Source organism: Grampus griseus (assembly GCF_964374135.1).
Source record: "Grampus griseus genome assembly, chromosome: 1".
NCBI lineage: Eukaryota > Metazoa > Chordata > Mammalia > Artiodactyla > Delphinidae > Grampus > Grampus griseus.
In genome coordinates, this window is record NC_139017.1 from 79,382,962 (window position 1) to 79,406,172 (window position 23,211).

Consider the following 23,211-nt stretch of genomic DNA (forward strand, 5'->3'; position numbering starts at 1 on the left):
ATCTTTTCTCCCTAAAAGATTGCTCCATGGTCCGGCATGATACACTTTGGTATAGGTTCCCCTCAAACATAGATTTGGAACTTTGTCCACAATTTTAAAAAGTTATTATTTAAAATAGTGCAAATGTATAAGTAACAGACATCTGATAAAACATTAAAAATCAAACATTTAGCTAAGCATTTAGAGAAATGACTTACCATGAGTTATGGATTTTGAAATAGTCCCCAAAGGATTTTTAGCAAATCCCTTCACTGAAGACATTTAAAATTAGATTCAAAGAAAAACTTGAGTGAGAGAATACTCGAGTAAAAACTCCCACACTAACAAATATGAAACAGATGAATTGTAGCTTTTCCTATTTTTTCATATATACAACTGTTATTTATCTGATTCATTAAAACGTAGATTGATATTCTAAATGCTTGGCCACAAATTACATAAAATAACATAAAAATTAAATCAGCAGCACTTCATTATGGTTCCAGAGATGTATAGTTATATGACAAGACATTCAAGGCCAAAACGGTAAACTTTGAATATTGCTTTTATCATTGACAGAAACAGGGTTCCTAGGAAGTTCCTCGTTATAAAGTGATCTACTCCCAGGCTTCCCACAATTCACTGGGGATTATGAACTGCAAGCACTGCAACTGATTTTAATTGCCACAATGATGCATAAGGAGAGATGTGATATCTGGAGTAACTGGCTTCGAAACAATGAGGAGCTTTAAAGATTAAAGTCAACACTTTAAATTGCACTCAGGACGGAATAGGAAGCTAATGCTGACCATTGAAAGGAGGTGTAATATTCTCCATATGTTTTGGACCTTGTAGCTGAACGAGATCAAGCCCTCTGCATCACACACAATAAAAACTCCAGGACAATGCATTATAACATTCTATTTGGAACGTTACAAACACAGTAATCATGATGGTAAATAGCACAACCAGATAGTGATGTAGGATGCCAATCTGAGAAACCAGAGGACATCTGTGAGGCCTTCTGAGCTGAGGGCAAGCAGGTTGCTGCAGCTAAATGTACTTTGAATGGCTGCAGTCTTGGCCTAGAAGCGAATTGGTCCATAGCTCCTGATGTTACCTGGTAACAGTGGAAACACTGGACACATCAGTAGCTGCCTACAACCTTTCATGTATGAGAGTCATGCCTCAGACCTTACACCTGAATAAGAGTTCACTGAACTTACTATAAGATCAAAGTGTAACACTTGAAAAGAATAATTCCGTAATCACTGTTTCCTAAAGAAACAGTGCATCCCTAAAAGTAGACGATCCTTGGTGAGCTAAATAATGTTAAACGCAAAATCTTACTGGAAAAACTGAAACAAACCAGGAGTGACTCTGCCAATGTGAAAGAAAATTCTCCAAATAGCTTTGTTTCAGCCACAGACATATGGGAAAATTTATGTAGTAAAGTATATGCTTATAAAGTTTCAACTTATATTTAGTGGGGGAAACAATTTATTATACCAAAAGAGCATAAATGTATGACAGATGGTAATGATTTTTTTTCTATTCTTGCCAGGGTCCCCTTTTAGCTGAACGGCTTTTGCTTCTTAAAACTATGAACATTGTCATTCACACCTATTTTCTGAAATTAAACAGACCAATTCTAAGATGAAACTCCCTATACATTGGGTTACTGTATAATGTCTTCCCCTTTGTGTCATAAATTATCTAGAGTACCACTTTCTCTGGAATAATGAAACAGGCCAAAACTGGCAAAAAGCATTCTGTAATAAAACCTTTATTTTCAATTCTCTAAATCAGTTTTGGAAAACCTATATTTAAATTTATCCTGGTAGGTCTTTACAAAGGGATCCATAAAAGATTGTACTGGAAGTGCATTCTTCCATCCTGAAATCTTCATTTTTTTGAATTTTAAAATGTTTAATTCTTTAAAATCATTTGAATCCTGGATTCTAAATCTGGTGCCATGAGTGATACACTGTGGGACTTGGAACAAGGCTGTTGTAAGAATTAAATAATATAACTGTGTACAGCATATAACCAGTGCTCAAACAACAAGAGTTGTTATTACCATTATTATGATTACTATCATTATTACTTTGGGAACTCTGTCTGATCAGGATATTTTAGATACTGGTGCTGCAGGTGGGGAAAGGGGAAAAAGACTCTAGTGAGCAGTGGAGGACAGTGTAAAAGAACTGGGGCTACTCAAGCAGAGAAAAAGGTTTATAAAGACAGTAATCCCAACTATAATTATATAAAGGGTCCTGTGGAAGAGTGATTGGACTTGTTTAGTAAGGCCCTGGGGGGCAGAACCGAGACCAAAGCAGAGGATGGAGGTCGGGGGACAAATTTGGCTCACATAGTGAAGCATCTTGGGCAGATTAGAGTGGAAGAGAAAACTGGCATGGGCCATCTTCCGAGGAGAGTCAGTTCTTCATTCTAGGTTACCCAGGGTGAAAGAAATCTTGGTGAAGAAGTCCTGGACGGGATTCCAGGGATTTTGAATTTCAAGACAATGCCTCGGGCCAGAGAAGGCTCTAAGAAGAAGCAGAGGGTAGAAGTGAGTAAAAGAAAGCTTGACCAGCTCGAGGCCAGCCTCGTCCTTTCCCTCTCCACTTGCACATTTCTTCTGATGGGAAATCCTAAGATTTAACCAAGGGGACTGGAGTCTCGCCCTCAAGTTTGCAGCGCGCTCCGGGAAACTCAGTTGCCATGGCGACAGAAGCGGTTGACCTGAGGATTCAGAACAGGTTTGGCAGAGGGGAGACAATTCCTTCAGGAACTGGGCGTGGCTTTGGTTGCTATGGCAGCGGAGACGCTTAGTCCAGGCCTAGGCCTGTTTAGAGGCCAATGCTCCTCCCATTCTCTGCATGGCACCCAAAAAAGAGAACGGCGGGACCACAGGTTCTAAGATGTGGGAACCCTCGCTCATCGCCGCACCCTTCAACCAGGTATGCCCAGAACCCCGTAAATCCTCTCTGCCCCCCCGCAATGCTAAAGCCCGACCAGACCCTGCAGGCAACTCTGCCAGGCTAGCCTTCCCTTCCTGACGCCACCGCTGTCCCCTCCGAAAATTGTACTTGGTACTGCTCTCCCAGGCCTGATGGTTTCACACAAAACGACCCAGGGTCCCATCCGCAGGGAACGCTTGACGAAATGAGCGTTAAGGGAAGAAGGAAGGGGAAGCGGATTTCAAAAGGTGGTGAAAGGTGCGTGGTGGTGAAGAGACAAGGTGTCCTTCTGACACCTCAGCATCCTCTTCAGTGAAGTCATCCAGATGGCACTCCACAGTTGTACTGGGGTTGTCCTTACGAACTGCTCGCTTCCTCCTGACTTCTCCTGAAGAGAGAAATCCTGTTGGATCATCTGTAGCCTGGTGCATAGTACAGCTTTAATAAATGCTGTATGAAAACAGACATGGAATACCTAAGGTATCAACATATTTAATACAAGTGAGCCTTCTACAGATAGGAAAGGATGACTTTCTTATGTAATGCCCTGATACCACAATATCAAAAGTTTTGATGTATTTTGAAGGTACTGTAGGAGATCAGAGTACTGAGGGGTTGGCTGCTAGACTCATCTGCAGGATGACACAAAGGCAGTCTATAACCCACCTGCCACATGACGTCGAATTGCCATGCCAGAACTGACTAGCTCCCCACCTCACTCACACCCGCCCACCTCCAGTGAGCTGGTCAGCCCAATAGTTCCTGTCATCTGCTGCCAGAAATTCACTTCAACACTAAGTTATTTCTAAGATGACATTTGGAAGGAGGAAGCTAGATTCTGGGAATTCCAGCCTGCCGTTGCAAAACACTTTAAAAACTAGAATTTTTTTTTTTTCATTTTCTATGTGTGTGTATGTTCCACTAGAGAGTTAGTACTTAAAGGAAAAATACATCTAAAGTCTTATGATGCCCTCATGAGAAATGTCTACCTATTTGTCCTTATTTTCCACTATAATTGTTTTTTCCCTATGAACAGTAATTCTGTCTGATATGAAATTCTACCAGATGAAGAATTTCATGAAAGTAGTTAAGACACTGCCGATGCTGACATGATGTCATGGAATTTGGGGGTATTTCTATAACCTTAGGAACGAAGGATGTCAACTCAGTAATTCTCAGTTACGTTCTCAAATTCTTAGATGTTTTTTGAAATACTCTATAAAAGACCCTCTCTTTTGCTTTTATAAGTTAGTGCTAGCCAAAATAATTTTTTCTTCATTTTCTTTGAAATTGTGTAGGCCAAGTTTGGGCTTGGAGTGAACATTTCTGCTTGAATTATAAACTGCTGAACAACAGAGTTTGATGGAGCTGCTGACATTGCATTAGCCTTAGTGCTGCAAATATGAAGCTATAATTTTCCTAGTTGAGTGGAAAACCTAAAGGCACTATTTTCCCTTATGGCTTGAAAACCTGAAATAATTTTCAGCTTTCTTGTTCCTGCTTAAACAATATAATTTCAATAAATCTTACATATTAATAGAAAGAATTTGAACTCAAAGCAATATGTAGTTTTAACTACAACAAGTAAACTTCTTCAGTTTGTTGAAATGTGGGTTCTTTACTGCAGGGGGAAGACAACTACCCTCCACCTCCTGTCATATTTTTTTCTCAGCTTGGTTTCATGTCTGATCCAAGAGGAAAATTCCCAGATTAAGCCAATGCCCAGAAGCATGCCCTAACCACCAATGTAACAGACTCTGAATTTTGGTTAAAGATGACTGTAGATGTGTGAATTCCTTATTCATAGGGCTCAGCAAAGTGCTTTGCACATATTGGGTGCTCAAAAAATGTTACTGCTTTAGTTTCCAGAGTCTCTTTCCATAAAGTTGCTACTTCTGTGCAAACTGTGCTCCAGTGTACGTGGTTGAGTATGTGTGTGCTACTGTGTGTGTGTTGCGTGTGTATTGGGGGTCGCAGAGAGGGAATTTTTCCTCCCAGTCTTCCATAAGCCAGTTTAGTAATCCTAATCAATAGTGATTTTGAACTCATATTCGTACTGAGCTGCACTAGAGTTGACAGAGAATAAGCAAGTTCACAATTTGCTTTTCGTGAATGTACCTTGTATCACTGTTTTGGGCTGTCCTTTCAGGCTAGAATAATCATCAATTTCTCAGTACATTTTAGTTGGTTCTAACACATGAAATGATAGCAAATAATACAAGGCAGTCTATTATTAAACACTAAATGATTATATAGAGTCTGGACATTAGGAGGATGAAAGTGGGCTCGGATAGCCAGGAAATGCTTTATAAAATACTTTCTTCTGGCTGAGCTCTAAAGAATAGGTAGAATTTGAGGGGGTAGAAGGAAGGAGGACAATTATTTTAGGAAAGGAGACCAGCATGTGCCTTAAATAAATCTGGGACACTTAAATTGAGAGAGAGAAAAATGTAGGTTAGACGGCTCCTGGGGGTACATTGCTCATAAATTAATTCTGTCAATCAAATGGTCATTTACTAACTTTGCTATCCATGTATCACATATTTAGCTTATTATTGTACATGTGAATAAATAGTATTATTTGTGAGTATATTGTATTATTAATATATGCAAAATATCACATCTCAAGTTAGATATACAGGAAATATTTAGGTACAAGGTTATAAAAATGCATCTTAGTGTGGGCTTTATATGACATAGACATATTTATGATATCTAGGAGCATTAAGAAGTTAAAGATACTGTGGTATCATAGAAATTAAAATCTTTTCATGAAACTCTCAAGGCAGCCTCTGCTGGCCACAGTGAGAGGAAGATGTGTTAACCCAGGTGCTCAGTGACAGAAGGTGCTATCTGGAAACATTTTGGTCTAAGATATTTGTATTTTTTACTGTGGTAAAATATACAGAACATGAAATTTACCATTTTAAACATTTTAAAATATACTATTCGGTGGCATTAAGTATCTTCACATTGTTGTGCAACCATCACCACCTTCCATCTTCAAAACTCTTTCATCTTCCCCAGCTGAAAATACATCCATTAACTAGTTTCCCCACCTCCCTCCCCCCAGCACCTGGCAACCCCCATTCTACTTTCTGTGTCTACAAATTTGACTACTCTAGGTGCCTCATGTAAATGTAATCATACAGTATTTGTCTTCTTATGACTGGCTTATTTCACTTAGCATAATGTCCTCAAGCTTCATTCGGGTTGTAGCATGTATTGGAATTTCCTTGTTTTTAAGGCTGAATAATATTTCATTGTCTGTATAGACCACATTTTATTCATTCATTCGTTGATTGCCATTTGGGTTGCTTCCAACTCTTGGCTATTGTGAATAATGCTGCTATTAATATGAATGTGCAAGAATCTGTTTGAGTCCCTGCTTTCAATTTTTTGAGTGTATATCCACAAGTAGAATTGCCAAATCATATGGTAATTTTATTTTTAATTTTTTGAGAAACAGCCATACCATTTTCCATAGCAGCTATAACATTTTTATATTCCCACCAGTTTCTCCACATCCTCGCCAAATGCTTTTAACAGTCTGTGTTTTTTATTTATATACTTATATATAGCAGCCATCCTAATGGGTGTGAAGTAGTATTTCATTGTGGTTTTGATTTGCATTTCCCTGATTATTTTTGATGTTGAACATCTTTTTATGTACTTTTAGGCCATTTGTGTATCTTCTTTTGCCCATTTTTAGTCAAGTTGCTTGGTTTTTTTATTGTTAAATTGTTGAGGTTTTTTTTTAAAAAAATATATTCCGGGTATTAATCCCTTATCAGATACATGGTTTGCAAATATTTTATCCTATTTCATGGGTTGCCTTTTTACTCTTTTTTTTTTTTTTTTTTTTTTTTTTTTTTGTGGTACGCAGGCCTCTCACTGTTGTGGCCTCTCCCGTTGTGGAGCACAGGCTCCGGACGCGTAGGCTTAGCAGCCATGGCTCACGGGCCTAGCCGCTCTGCGGCATGTGGGATCCTCCCGGACCGGGGCACGAACCCGCGTCCCCTGCATCGGCAGACAGACTCCCAACCACTGCGCCACCAGGGAAGCCCTGCCTTTTTACTCTTTGTGTACTGTGATGTACAAAGTTTTTAATTTTGATGAAGTTCAGTTTAAGTTTTCTTTTATTGCCTGTGCATTTGGTGTCATATCAAAGAAATCATTGCCAAACCCAGAGTCATGAAGATTTTACCTTATGTTTTCTACTAAGAGTTTTCTGCCTTCCATTTAGGTCTTTGGTCCATTTTTAGTTACTTTTCATTTATGGTATGAGGTAAGAGTACAACTTCATTCTTTTGCATGTAAATATACAGTTTTCCCAGCATGAATTATTGAAAAGATTGTCCTTTCTCCAGAGAAAGGGTGGGGCAAGGGAGAGTAGAAGTGCCACACAATTTCCTACCATATTGAATGTGGCTTTTTATTGATTTTGGGCATTCATTTGGTTGCTTTAGATCTTTGACTGGTTTCAGAGCTCCTATAAAGTTATTTTAGTCAATCTCTGGTTGTTTTTCTAATGTTTCTGTGAAGGACAGAGGGCCTAGAGCTTTCTACTTGGCCATCTTGCTGATCTTACTGTGGTCTGAGAGATTTTGTAATCAACTCTGATTTTCTCCATTTCTTGCAAACCTACACAGCAGGTGATGCTGGGGAAGGGGAGATTAGTAGAAGCTTTGCTCATGAAAATTTAGGAAAATTTACCAAAATTGTTCAAACAGCATAGCCATTCCTTTTAGAAGCCTACAGATTGTCACGTGGCTTCAAAATGAGTGAGCTACGTGTTTCAAATGGAATCTTGTGTTATGATCAAGACTTTTGTGTTAACACAGTGGGGAAAATCCTCACAATGTTATCTGTGTTAAGTGACAGCATGATACCAGTATAGTGAATATTGAGAAGCCAGATACAAACCCTTTTCTTTTTCTTTAAGGTATTATAGACTTTTGTCCCAAATATGTTCTTCAGAATTTGAGGGTTCTCCAAAGTTTGTTTGAGTCGATTTGGTTTGAGATTTTGTTAGTTTTAATTCTTAAGTACTTCCATATTTTCAAATTATCCAAGATGGTTATTTCTTTTCATTTGTTCCAAGTTTAAGTTCTCCTTTTTAGGTGTAGCAAGAAGGCAGCCATAACTTGTGAGACCAACTATTGGCACAGCAATTATTTCATTCTCTTACTGTGACCCACCATAGAGAATGTTAAAAAAAAAAAAAGAAAAAGAAAAAAAATTATGGCAATCTACACATTCTCTAACCCAGCCAGCCTCACTATTCCAATTCACTGATTTCATTTTGTAATGATGATTTCAGGTCCCTAATACCCAGCTTAAGGGAATGGATACTCATTGTCATTTGCCTTATATTTATCATTAAGATTTTGCTTGATTAAGCCTTCAACTCTTCTTTAATACAAATATCCACATATTTTTAAATAATGATTCCTTTTTTTTTTTTTTTTTGGCCATGTTGGGTCTTCGTTGATGCACGGGCTTTCTATAGTTGTGGCGAGCGGGGCTACTCTTCGCGGTGTGCGGGCTTCTCATTGCGGTGGCTTCTCTTGTTCTGGAGTATGGGCTCTAGGCATGCGGGCTTCAGTAGTTGTGGCACACGGGCTCAGTAGTTGTGGCTCACAGGCTCTAGAGTTCAGGCTCAGTAGTTGTGGCACCTGGGCTTAGTTGCTCTCTGCGGCATGTGGGATCTTCCCGGACCAGGGATCAAACACGTGTCCCCTGCGTTGGCAGGCAGATTCTTAACCACTACGCCACCAGGGAAGCCCTAAGCTGGCCCCCATTTAACCATCACATTGAATAGCTAGAGGCAAGACATTCTCTTCGTTGAAGCATAGACACACAAAGAAGGCAATGAGCTGCTGGAGAAAGCCCCAGCTCTGGGGCCAGGTAGACCTAGGTGTCGAATCCTGATTTTGAAAGGCCTAATGGGTGACCTAGAGCAAATGTCTTACCTTCTCTGAGTCTCGTTCTCCTCTTATCATATGGAGATAATAATATCCACCTCAAAGATTTGCTGTGAGGAGTAAATGATATTTATTTCATTTCATAAATATTTTATCACATCTGGCATCTAATAACCCTTCAATAAGAGAGTTCACTCCCTGCATCCTGCTTTTTCACTCATATTAGTCTCTTTGCTTGAAATGAATTTCCACCTTCCCTCCCCTTGTCAGGCCCATTCTTCGAGGCTCTCATAAAGCCATGCCTTGCAGTGAGCTTTCCTAAATAACCTAACCCACATTTATCTTCCCCCACCTTGGATCTAGGCTCTGTCTTTTACAACTCAGTCCTTGGTTGTGAGAATGCCTTGAATTATTTGCTATCATTTTATGTTTTATAGAGCACAAGTATTGATGTAATGTGAGCTGCTTCACAGAAAAATCATATCTTATACTCCTTATATCTACTCTACAATGACCAGCACGTTTATAGGCACACAGAACCACACTCAAACTCTATACGTAATTAATTCACTGATTTACTTTGAAATATGAAAAAACCTTTATTGTAGAAACCAGGACAGTTAGACTGAGGAGATGTTTTCTAAGAGAAGAGGAAGGGACAGAAAACATTTATATAAAAAAACCATCATAGCAGATATATAGGCTGATTGTAACAGTACCCCCAAAACAACTATGCAATGATTCCATTTCACTTCACAGAGATATTTTATCTGCCAACCAGGAGGCATTTAAGTGAATGCTCTTTAGAACATATAGTTAGCAGTTTCTCCTCCTCATTAGACTTCAGCTGAGGAATAATATGTTTCTCTTATTAAATGTAGCTTAGTGACAATAGCTGAGTTGTGCACACTTGAAAAATAGTAACAGAATTTCCTTGGAGTCTTGAACAAAGCTTCTATCTTATAAAGGTTTGGAAAGTAGATAAGGGTTCCAGATAGGTATTGCTGAAATTATTAATACTCCAGACCTCTTAAAGTTGTAAAGTATATAGATACTAGAATGATAATAAGCAGTCTCAGTAGGTTTGGGAGGAAAAATGTTCAATTGAACTGAAGTGCTTGAAACCATTATAAATGCAGTTTATCAAAAGAGAAATACATATTATGGACAGACCCCCTGAATAACGTTTGAGAGGCAGTGAAGAATTTTTCAACTTTTTTGATCTTAAACAGTAAGCTATTTCTCATGTTAATGTGTAAGACTTACTGGAAATCCTCATGAGCTGAAGACTGATGTCTGGCAGCAAGCATATTTCTGAAATTGGCTTGGATTTTATTACTATATTTTCTGAAATATGCTTTCATTGATATTTACCAAACAGATTGCCAGTTCACACAAAGGTTGTTTTAATAAAGGCCAATGAAAACAACTGAGTTGCTAGGAAGAATGTTAAGAGGGAAATGGACTTTTCATAACCTCACATTATAATTTATCTTTTTAGACAAAAATGTATTATTTGAATGAGTTTGGAACCAAAGGGAGTTCTCATGTCAAAACATCTACCTAGATGGTATACGTGATTGTTTTTATAGCAAATGAAAAATATTAAATACAAGTAAAACGTAAGTGTTGCCAGTATGAGTTTGGCAACATACTAGGGAAATGTTAAGAAATGGTGAATGTTGACCATGTTTCAGCTCTAGCCATAGAAACCGTCATTGGCTCCCAGTTACCCACAAGATAAAATGCAAGATGTTCTGCCTGGCTTTCATGGCCCTGCCTAATTTGGTCTTTCTCTGCCCATCCGTCTTTATCTTCCTTTACTCCAGTTGAGTGGTCTCTGTAGTATCCCCAGGCACATACTGACTTTTCCCATGTAGTTTCCTGGCCTGAAGATCTCCCTGCCTCCATCCAACTCCTTCTCATTAAAACCCTCCCTTATATCTTCCAGAAGGGAGCTTAATCACATTATTCTGGTCCCTACTGACTTTTCTCCTTCCACTAAATTACTTCAGTGATTGTTATCTTTTATTTTTTAATTAATTAATCTATTAATTTATTTTTGGCTGCATTGGATCTTCACTGCTGCACACGGGCTTTCTCTAGTTGCAGCAAGCGGGGGCTCCCCCTTGTTGCGGTGTGCGGGCTTCTCACTGTGGTGGCTTCTCTTGTTGCGGAGCACGGGCTCTAGGTGTGCAGGCTTCAGTAGTTGTGGCGCGTGGGCTCAGTAGTTGTGGCTGTACTCAGTACTATATTACTGTATAGTAATAGTTTCCCCTCTCTCTCCTAAATTTCTTTCAGTCAGTCCTCCCATTGAAGTCCCTCTTTTCCTATAACCAGTTTATTTGCCATTTTGTGACTCTTTCCAGCTATTCAATCTCTTTTTAGGTTTTATGCCCAAAACTCAACACAACTTTCCAAGTACTTAGACCCTCTGGTTTTGTACAGTTGTAGGGCAATGTTTTCTATTTTGTTCCCACTTTTTTCTACATCTGGTGAGCCAAGGCATTTCAATGGAACTGCAGCACATTAAGCTGTTGGTTATGGGGAAGCATTACATACAGGCACCTTTCCTGTAACTGATCATCAAAGCTTCTAAACTTCTTTTTTTTTAATTGAAGCATAGTTGATTTACAATGTTGTGTTAGTTTCTGGTGTACAGCAAAGTGATTCAGTTATATATCTATATTCTTTTTCATATTCTTTTCCATTATGGTTCACTACAGGATATTGAATATAGTTCCCCATGCTGTGTAGTAGGACCTTGTTGTTTATTTTATATATAGTAGTGTGTATCTGCTAACTCCAAACTCCTAAATTATCCCTCCTCCACCCCTTTTCCCCTTTGGTAACCACAAGTTTGTTTTCTATGTCTGTGAGTCTGTTTCTGTTTTGTAAGTAAGTTCATTTGCATCATATTTTAGATTCTACATACAAGTAATATCATACGGTATTTGTCTTTCTCTGACTTACTTCACTTAATATGATAATCCCTAGGTCCATCCATGTTGCTGCAAATGGCATTATTTCATTCTTTTTATGGCTGAGTAGTATTCTACTAATATAGTAGTATTCTCTCTCTATATATATATATGCCACATCTTCTTTATCCATTATTCTGTCAATGGACATTTAGATGGCTTCCATGTCTTGGCTATTGTAAATAGTGCTGCAATGAACATTGGGGTGCACATGTCTTTTCAAATTAGAGTTTTCTCCGGATATATGCCCAGGAGTGGGATTGCTGGGTCATATAAAGCCTCTAAACTTCTGACTGGAGTTTAGATTATGTTTTCTTCAATGCATTTACTTATATTTTCCACACTGAATCTCATCTGACACACATGCTTGCTCAACTCAGAAGGCTTTGTGAAATCTCCCTGCAGTGTTTAATTGTCCCCTTGGCACAATGTCATTGTCACAACATCTGCCGGTGAAGCCAAGGCAGGGTGGCAGAGGAAGGCCCATTGTCTAGGAATCGGGACGTGCTTCTTGCTAGCTGTGTCACCTTGACCAAGTCTCCATGTCATAGATTTTTTACCCCCATCTGCAAAATGAAGGAATTGGACTAAATGGCAATGGAAGAAATCGCCTAACATTAAATTCTGAAAGTTTGTGTTTCACTGTAACTATTTACGTATTTTGTATAAAGGCAGTTGAATAAGACATATACGAGGAAGGTTCCCAGGGCTCCCTGCTGTTAACACTTCTCCATCCAGAGAGATGTCTGCTTAACTTCGCCTTTGTTTTTTAGCCAGTTCTCTGTGACAAAACATTTCCTCTACTTCCATGGTAACTCAATGTTTTTGGTATGTAAACTTGTGAAATGCTTTCTAAAATTAAATAAATTGTTTCCTGGCTTCCTCTTGTCCTCACCCCTCACGATCATGATTCTTTGTGTTGTTCTTATTGTGTTTTTGCTAAATATGACTATAGTGTGTTGGCCTTGGGTGGTACAGGCAGCGTAACAGTTACTCAGGCAGGATATATTGAATAGAAATGGAGAGGAAATCCCCCAAATTATATAAGCACCAATGAAAAGTCATGGGATCTCTAAAACTGTCTATGACTCCATATATGTATTTAATAGTTGAGTTTTGGTTAAACTAGTTAAAGGTTAGGAATATTGACTTCAACTGCCTCTGTCTTTTTTTTGAATTTTTTATTGAAGTATAGTTGATTTACAATGTTGTGTTAATTACTGCTATACAGCAAAGTGACTCCGTTTTATACACACACACACACACACACACACACACACACACATACTTTCTCATATTCTTTTCCATTATGTCAGCTACCTCTGTCTTCACATCAAGTATTTAGATGGCTGAGCAAGGATAGAAAGCGTTTCATTATTCACAGTTGTTACTGTAATCATAAAGGTGAAGCATTAGAGAATGTTTATTGTTTAACTTGTCATGCATATCTTAGAAATTTAGCACCAACCTAGGAAAATGTTTGTGGAAAAATGATTTATTAGGACCATATTTTCAACCTTTGAGATGGAAATAACTGTGAATGTGTTATTTTATTCTTTGTGATGAAGATGTCACTTTTGCTCAGAAGGGTATACACTTTAAAACATATTTAAAGCAATGATGATCTGTTTTTCTGAAGAAAGGTTTTTGCTTAGTCCCTCTTGTGTTCAGTAATTAAGAGCAATCATGTCTAGAGGCCAAAGATTTTGGTCGTGTGGAGCAGAATTTGGGGTCACGTGAAGTCCATATGGGAACTGGACTTCTGGCTATACCCTCATCAGTACTGTCTTCAAAGCAGCTGAGGAAATTCTCTCATCTTACACAGCGTATACCACACAAAGAGCCTCTTGGTGGCTTCACTGGAAGTTTGTTCTCAGCCTCCTTGGCAGCATTTTTTCTTTAGCTTTGTCTCCATGTTGACCTCATCAGCGTCTCTAATTAGTCTTATTTTATAGAAGCCAGTGTTCCTCCAAAATCGAGGAGGTTGAAAGTTTCCTTTCTACTTTGAATTTTAGCTGCTAGAAAAAGTCTTTAAAATTATCCAACTTAGTTTGGTCAATGAAAATTTTCGGTCAAACGAACAAGCACCTTGAAACAAAAGAACTGTATTTAAATGTTTCAAATGAATTAAGTAGGAAAGATTGTTCATCTTGAATTGTTCAGTTTGGGCTGGAGAAAGTGGGATTAAAATAAAATCAAACTAGGAAAGATGGACGCCTTCCTAGATCTTCCTTATGTAAGTCTATAGTAGACGTACCCCACTGGTCAATTCCAAGCCCTAAACATGGTCAGCTGTGGAGCTGGAGCTTCCTTCTGTAATGTATCTTTAGCCCAGTAGCAGTTGAGTCATGGGTGAGCCAGGGGGAGAATAGCAATTACTAAGTTGCCTACCATTATCTTCCCCAGATTTGGGGACAAAATTACCCTTTTAATGTCTTCTGAAAGTTCTCCCTATTTTTCTTCCTCTGTCCTGTTTTGGTATGGACACCTTCCTTCTAATCCCCCTCACTGCCAGTCCATCTCTAGGCTTCAGAGGAGGCAGAGAGTGGTCCTTGACACAGAAACATACTTTCATAGGGGAATTATTTAAAGCATTCTGAATTTCCAGAATGTAAGATGGGCACATCCCAAAGTATAACTTTAAAAATGCATTCCAAAGGAAAATAGAAATAATTTCCTTTATTAAATTCCTAGAGTCCATATACTTCTCTACTAACGAAGAATTGAAGCTTGAGGCTATATCTATATCTAATGTGGTTTTTATATACAAATAATATGTTCTTTACCTGACATCACTAAGACATTCTCCTTCAGTAGATTTTTAAATATTGGAAATGGTTTAAGACTGAGTACAACCAGCTAGTAAATATGGAGTTTGACCATAGCTTCAGTAAGTGATTAAATTCAGCTGAAAAACATTTGTTCCTTTTGTATTAAACTACTGCCCTGTGTACTACCTGGGATGTATAGAAAGGGGAGGATGGGTCAATGGAAAAAGGAACAATACAGCATTCCTGCCACCTAGAGCTAATCGGAGAAAACACAGACATAGAGCTAATCAGAGAAAACATAGACACCAGTGATTCTAAAAGTGTAATCCCTGGACCAGAAGCAACAGCATCGCCTGGGAACTTATAAGAAATGCAAATTCCCAGGCCCCACCGTAGACTTACTGAATCAGAAACTCAGGGTGGAGCATAGTTTGTACTTCGATTTGTACTTTAACAAACATGATTCTCATGCACACTACAGCTGAAGACCCACACTAATATCATGACCTCAATGTAAGTACTATGTTACTAGTATAGTACTGATAATGAGTTTGCAAGCAGAGGACACAGTGGTCACTGCTGGGCTGAGATGTTTAGGGAAAGAGCCACAGGTGAAGCAGGAATTTCACCTGGAAGCAAGGAATTCTGTATAAAAGGACCATGCTGAGCAAACAGAGAGCTGAGAAAACACATGACATATTTGTGATACATAATTAACCACTCACTAGGCACTGGATTAGGTGCTTTACACACACTGTCATGGTTCATCCTCACAACAGCTCTAAAAATATTATTCCCATTTACATGGCAAAATTAAGGCTCAAGAACTTACATAGAACAATTTGAGAGCTGTGAGAGTTTAGAAATAGTGGGAGATATGGTGTTTAAAATATGTGGGGAAGAGAATGTAAAGGATTTTGAATTCTAGTAAGATAGAGTTTGGACTTATCCCATTAGAGTCTAAGAGTTAGACAATTAAAATACTTTCTGTGAGGGAAGCATGAAATGATTAAACTGATTCTTAGAAAAAATTAATAGGTTAGAGATGGAAGAAGCTGGAGGCTCGAATAGACCCCGTAGAAGGTATTTTCAGTGGTCTAGGTTTGAGGTGGTTATAGGTTGAACTAGCCGAATCACCATGAAAATAAAAAGGAAATGACAGATCCAAGAAATTCTAGAAAGAAAGTAACTGTGATTGCATATACAAAAGGAGAATGAGGGAGGATTTGAAGCATGATGACTGGGAAAAATGGAAAGTCTCAGAAACTGACCAATTCAGTTAAATGAACTTGGATGATTTTTACTGTTTGTGATAGGATTTTGTTTGTTTTGTTTTTAGGGTATACAGAGAGGTAAAGAACTCAGCTTTCAGACATTCTGAGTATGAGATGATGGTAGAACATCAAAGTAGAAATTCATCAGGAAGTCCATAGACTATAACTCACAGTCCATGGTTGGAGGCATCGACTTAGGGATTGTAGTAGAGAAGTGGAGTGGATGCTGTGGGAGGACCTAGAATATCCAATAGAGAGAATGTGCCAGGAGAAGAACAGAAGGTTGAGCATAGAATTCTATGGAATATCTAAAGGTCCTCATTTATGAGGTAGAAAGAAAGGAAAGAGCCTGATGGTCAGAGAAGAAACAGCCACAGGAATAAAGACAGAATGAGAACAGTGTTGTGTCATGGACATCCGTCCAGGGAGAAGGGCACGAAATGGCGTTTGAAGTCCCCACCTATGGAGATCTAGGGAGAACAGAGCAAGGCAACCATATTCGGTGATGAGGACACAATTAGTGATCCTAAAGGATGCAGTTTCAATAGAGTGAATGGTGGTGGAGGTGAGGGAGGGAGGTGGGAGCAATACTGTGGCTTATCAGGATCCAGGGCCTCAAGCGCTAGGTCCCATGTTTGGGGAGTTTGACTATGAAGAAAAGAAGATCCTATGGAAAATGGTTAGCGGGGAGACTGGGATTAGGTGAAGATAGCTATGCTTTTGTGAAATGGGATAGAGAGGAGAGGGCAGGAAGGGATTGAAAACTGGAGGGGGAGAGATAGGATTGACGGAACAATCTGGAAAAGCAGGTCAAAGGAAAGTGGGTCATTTGCTCTAGTACAAAAGAGAAAGGATCAGAATCTTTCCCTCAGCCCGAGAAAAAGGAGCAAGTTCTTCAGACTAGTGAAGGACGTACTGAGAAGAGAATGTGAAAAGGGGAAGAAACCTAAACAAGAGAGCTTTGCTCTTCTGAGGAGGTGGAGGTGTGGCCACTGTGTAGATAGAAGGTTGACAAACAAGAGACATAGGCAAAGAATTCCTTCCACTCTTTCTTCAATCAGCATCTGCCCGTGAGGCAGGGACATAAGACGCAGGGAGAGATGCGGTCAACAGTAAAACCCGTATCATTTTACGTTATGACTGTGCACATATCTGCCTCCCTTACTAGAATGTGGGTTTTTTGAGAGCAAAGACTTCCTTCTTTTTTAATGCAGGAAAGCACAAAGGGTAATATAACAAGGACATTTGTACCATCGGGACAATTGCTAGTTTCTCTTTTTTTTAAAATAAACACTGGGAAAAAAATGGAAGAACACTTTGTCCTTACCCCCAGCCCCTGTTCCATTCCTTTCTCTCCCTTCCTAGGAGCACACACTGTCATGAATGCATATCCTCTGAGCCTATCTATGTATCTATTTATCTATATCCACGAATATTATGTAATATTGTTTATGATTTTTTTAATTTATACAAATGGTTCCATATTGTACTTACCAGTTCTGCAATTTATCTTTTTTTAAAATTCATCATTATGTTTTGAAGTCTAACCATGCTGAGAAATACAGATTTAGTTCATTTCCTTTAATTTCCCTTGTCTTATTAATCTTTGTATCCTTCATTTCCAGTGTAGCATAGGTACCCATATAGCAAAAGTTATTAGTGAATAAATTAGGATAAACAATATAACAAAAGAAATGGATACTTTATACAGCACTTTCTTATGGAATACTTTTAACTATAATCCCTTTTCTCTGTTATTTGTGGATTTTTCTTCCCCAGGCTGATGCTATTTAAGGGTAGTAATTATGCCTTATGCCTATGCATTCTATTCCTAATGCCCATTTCAATGTTTGACACATAGTAACTCCTCAGTAAATATTTATTGAATGAATGAATGACTCCCTACTGTAAGTATTATTTTGTTAAGGTCCAGGTTCTGAGTACGTGAGTGTTTTTCCAAGACCACGTGGTTGGAATCAGGACTAATGATCAGGTTTTCTGATACTAAATCCAGTGGTCTTTTCATTATAACATTGAAAGAGCTATTGTAAGGACTATATTAGGGAATCAATAGGAAAGGAATAATTATAATGAATTACTGCCCTGATGTAACCAATAAATAGACTCCATGTACCTATGTAGTTAGGGAAAATTAATAACCATAACCAGGTCTAGGGCTTGAAATTTATCATAATCATTAACTTAGAATATATTGTCATGTGGTCCTTAAACCATGTGAGGTTCATATTATAAAGGAGATATGTGAATTATGAGGGCATATAGGATTGCAGGAGGGAAGGAATGAGTGGGAAGCAGTTTCACTCAAGTACAACTGCTTTTGCTAAGGTCAGTGGTAACCTTCTAATTGCCTTTGACGACATACACCACTGTTCTTCTGGCTTCAGTGACACCTCCCCTCCTGGCTCTCCTTCACCTCACCTTCTTGTCCACCTCCTAGAAACCCTTCCCTACAACAGGGACAGTTGAGTGGAGATCGGAAGGAAATTACAAGCAGTCTAGGAAAAAGATCTCAGGAGCTGCCTCAGATACCACCCACACTCCAATCTGCCCTCCCACTAGGAATGATTGGTACCGATCAATACCTTTAACCCTTCACTTGATGATTTGGAGGTTTTACCCCAGTTTCCTCACTCAGAGGCAGATCTCCATCACCTCTTCAATCCCTGGAACAACTCTTGGGTCCTGGGCAGCTGGAAAAGTCAGGATTGCTGTGCACAGAACGAGATCTGGGGAGCAACGCACCCTAACTCCTTTGACAGGCCAGTGAAAGCAACTGAGTGGCCAAGTAGCTCGCACAAGGGAAAGACCTTTTAAGGAACTTATTTTCATGTATAAGCACTGTTTGCCCACTTTCAAACTCCTATCTTAGTCATTTTGCGGTATGCTTTACAGTTTGTTACATCTCAGACATTTAACCAGAGTAATTTAATAAATGCTGGTTGAGTTGAACCCCGCCTCTTTTTTTTGTTGAATTGAGGCAGAACACAGATTCTCTACCACGCTTCTTGCTCAAGGTACACTCTCAAAGTTTTTCTGACACCCTCAGGGAGTGCTTGGATAGTCTCATTGTTCCCTACTAACGTGACACAAACTCAGGTATCTAGAAGATCTGATACTGCCTGGGATCGTCCCTTCTTTCCCACATCATAATTTGAAGACCACAGCTTTAGACCTAAAAATCAGAGCAGGTGGTCAGACAAAGAATTTTTGTTCTGCTTCCAAGTATTAGAGACCGTATGGGGAATGAAATTTGGTTACCAAAATATTGGCATTTCTTAGACATTTTATTGAATTTTGGGGCAAATAGGATAGAGTGCTTGTAATCAAGACAGTCTTATATTCTTGTGATAGTCAGAAGTATCCTTGGGTGTTCCGCACTCACTCAAGATGAATGTAGAAATTAAACTGTATCGGTGGCTTTGTAGTGAACAAATGACAAGTGAGATGTAACAAACCAAGCAGCAGCTATGGGGCGTGGATGGCTCATTAGAAAGAGCATTGGTTAGTTATTTTGTTTCCTTTGTGTAGCCGTAGTGCCAAAGCCATACAAGTTCATGGACTATGTCACAATGCTTAGGGAAAAAATGACATTTAATTAGACAAAGGAAGGTGGGGAAAAAAAAAAGGAAAGGGCTAAATTAGGATAACTAATGAGCTCATATTGAGTCCTGAAAATATATCTTAATTTTTAACGTGGAAGATAGTAATTCAGCACTGAAGGGACTCGAGGAAGGCACAAAGGGGTCTCATGTCTGAGGAGGGAGTTGATGAAAGGTTGTAGCCTTTAATATCTGATGATGAAAAGAGATCTCCTTTCTTTGGGGTGAGTCCCTGGTTCCAACTTTACATTCGTGGAGCAATTAGCAGGACTCCTCTTGGCTTTGCTTGGTCTCCTCCGTTAGAAGAATGCCTCTGATATGTAATATTTGTTTGAAAACCCAAAGAAGCTTGTTTCCTTTTGAGGTTTGCCTTACTTTTTATGTTCTGAAGTTCATTTTGGACCTCAGATTTTGCTCCAAGCAATAAAATTGGCTGGATTGTACTAACATAATGGAGCTGTAATTTTAGCCAACTCTGGGGGGTGGGGAGATAGTTAAGGTGTGTAGTGGTTTCTGTGGCTTCTCTGTGGAGTAGAATTCCCTGCAAAGCTTTTCCATGTGGTGTTTTAATAGCTGTCTTAAAACTCTCTGATGCATGGAGCAAAACCGAATTAGACTCATGTACGAGATTGCTGGGATGAGCCAAGAACCCTGAAAAACAAAAGACGAACAAACAGCCTAAGCTCAGAGGCTAAACCGTCCAAAGAAGATCCTCAGGACATATGCAAATTCAAAATTACGGAAATAATCGCCTGTTTTAACCCATTTTTTGCAAAATTTTCTAAGGAGAATCGTAATCTTTTCTTTGCATGCCTTAATATTTTACCTTTGCATGTAGCTTTACAATTTACAAAATGCTTCAATATATATATTTTATCATTAGAGACTTCCCACAACCTTTGGAAGTTTCTATTATTAGCCCCATTTTTATAAATGAGAAAACTGAGTCACAAAGATAGATCCAAGGTCATTTAGCAGAGGAACTACAGAGGCAGAATTCGATACCACTTCAGAGCTCTGCATCTTTACACCAGAACTTCAGTAATTTTTTTATTATTATTATTTTTTTAACACCTTTATTGGGGTATAATTGCTTTACAATGGTGTGTTAGTTTCTGCTTTATAACAAAGTGAATCAGCTATACATATACATATGTTCCCATATCTCTTCCCTCTTGCGTCTCCCTCCCTCCCACCCTCCCTATCCCACCCCTCCAGGCGGTCACAAAGCACCGAGCCAATATCCCTGTGCCATGCGGCTCCTTCCCACTAGCTATCTACCTTACGTTTGTTAGTGTGTATATGTCCATGCCACTCTCTCACTTTATCACAGCATACCCTTCCCCCTCCCCATAACCTCAAGTCCGTTCTCTAGGAGGTCTGCGTCTTTATTCCTGCCTTACCCCTAGGTTCTTCATGACATTTTTTTTTCTTAAATTCCATATATATGTGTTAGCATACGGTATTTGTCTTTTTCTTTCTGACTTACTTCACTCTGTATGACAGACTCTAGGTCTATCCACCTCATTACAAATAACTCAATTTCGTTTCTTTTTATGGCTGAGTAATATTCCATTGTATATATGTGCCACATCTGCTTTATCCATTCATCCGATGATGGGCACTTAGGTTGTTTCCATCTCCGGGCTATTGTAAATAGAGCTAGAACTTCAGTAATTTTAACTAGTGATGACGTTTAATATTCATGAAGACAAGGAACACCAGACAGGTAGTGTGTGCATACACAGTAAAGATGCTTCCAGGCTTCTGAGTTCTCATCAGTGAATATAAGACATTACAGTGTTGTCTGAACGTCCAGAGGATATGCTCTTCCTTTCATTCAAATGCTCAGTGATTCAGAGACATGGTTCCTTCCAAAGTGCTGAGTGTAGCCGATAAAATGCCACATACTTAGTTGGCATTCTCATACTAAGCATGTGTAAAAATTCTCTGTAGTGTGTGGTTTTGGCTGCTAAGTTCCAGAAACATTTATTGAATGCTACTATATGCCAGGCACATGGGCAAAGTAGGAAGTTATCCAGGTGGTATGATTCTAAGGGAGCCTTTTACACTGGCCCAGCCCACTGCCTAAAATAGTCTCCTTAGCAGGGCATCCCTTTGAGTTAGTCCAGGAGTCACTGGGATTCCTTTTTTGAAAATGAAGATAGTTTGGAAAGAAAAATATACTTTTTAATTTAAAAAATAATTTTTAAAGTATTTTTTTAAATACTAAATTTCACTAAAGCCTTGAGGTATATTTATTCATCCAGTTACCAGAATCAACTGTTAAGGCCCTGAGTTGAATAGGAGGTGATGTGGATAAATTGTATTCTACCCAGGAGAAGGGGATGATGAATTCTAGAAATTCACCTGTAAGGGCCCAGGGAAGCCAGGATATAGCAGCAGGTCAGGGAGCCCATCTTATCTGGAGAGAGGGATGCACTAAGGTTCTCTATCAAGAATAAACTTCAGTCACTTTGCTTTTGTTTTTAAGAACTAGCCCTACCTGATATATTTCAAAGCCAAGTTCTTATTTGTTTAAAACCAAGTAAGCAGGCCCCCATCTCTAATGAAAATCAGCCTGGTAGCTGGTCCTCTGTGTGGCTACCTCAGAACTCATCATCTCCTTAGTCAGCCTCTGTACTCCTTATTTAACTCTAATCAATGTCTTTTCACAGTTGATGATAGGTTGACATCGCTGACAAACCTGCACCAGGTGCAAAAGGATTTAAAGTTCCCTCCTGCCTCGCTTTCACATCCTCTCCCACAGCTCTGAGAATTCTATACCTGGAGAATTTTAAATATCCTGTGTTCATGATTTTTGGCCTCTCTTCCAAAGACCTAAAATATTTTAAAAATATATTAGTTAACAAGTTTATTGTTATCAATGAGAAAATTATTTTATAAGTTGACTGTCACTTATGAGGCAGCTGTTGATACTCTGTTTGATTTTTTTTTTCTGCATTCACCCCTAAGCTTTCCACACTTGAAACAGCATGTATGGAACAACCATGTTTGTTCTAATGACTAACCCAAGGAGAAGCCCCCAAAATAATATCCATCATGATGGCTATGATTGTTGCTAAGTGCTGTGCTCAGAAAGATTCTCTATAGATTGTCTCATTCAATCTTCACAACAATCCCAAAAGGTAGGTACTGTAGTTACCCTCATTTATACATGAAGCACAGAGAAGTTAAGTAACTTGCCCAAGGACACACAGCTGGTTTGCTGAGATTCAAAAACAGGCATTCTGTCTTCTGAGTCCAGGCTCTTAATTACTATGCCACAATGACCTGTGGGCCACCACCCCTTCTCCAAGGGGCCACCAAAATATGAGGGCGCCTCATCACCTATGGGCAAGGGGTGCTGGGGCCCTCCCATGGCAATGACCCCAGTGCTCAGATCCTGCGTGTGGAAGTAGACCCCTGAGACGGCCAAGAGGCAAGGAGAACATTGGAGTAGCTTGGTCCTGCTCTTCCCATAGTGGCCTCTCTGTCCTTACCTTGTCACCTGTTTTTATAGAGCCCATTTTGAAGGATAGTGCTTAAGGCTGGGCCACACCTGAAACAGCATCAGCAGACACTTAATTATGAATTCACATAGCAGCACACTGCTGCACAATGTGTATTGGGGTTGGGAGGGGCAATAGATGGAGAGAATCTGCTTTGCCCTCAGTATTTTCTCAGAGACAGCCT

The 23,211-nt window shown here is 39.2% G+C and overlaps 1 protein-coding gene across 1 annotated transcript in view; it reads left to right on the forward strand.

Annotated features, from left to right (window-relative positions):
* Positions 1-2,861: 2,861 nt before the first annotated feature.
* Positions 2,862-23,211, forward strand: part of SPAG17 (sperm associated antigen 17) — a gene marked incomplete at its 5' end in the record, with an annotated part of 228,920 nt that continues 208,570 nt past the window's right edge. Inside the window, one exon of the mRNA XM_082671490.1 lies at positions 2,862-2,942. Coding sequence (XP_082527616.1) covers positions 2,862-2,942 — 81 coding nt within the window. The remainder of the gene's footprint in view (positions 2,943-23,211) is intronic.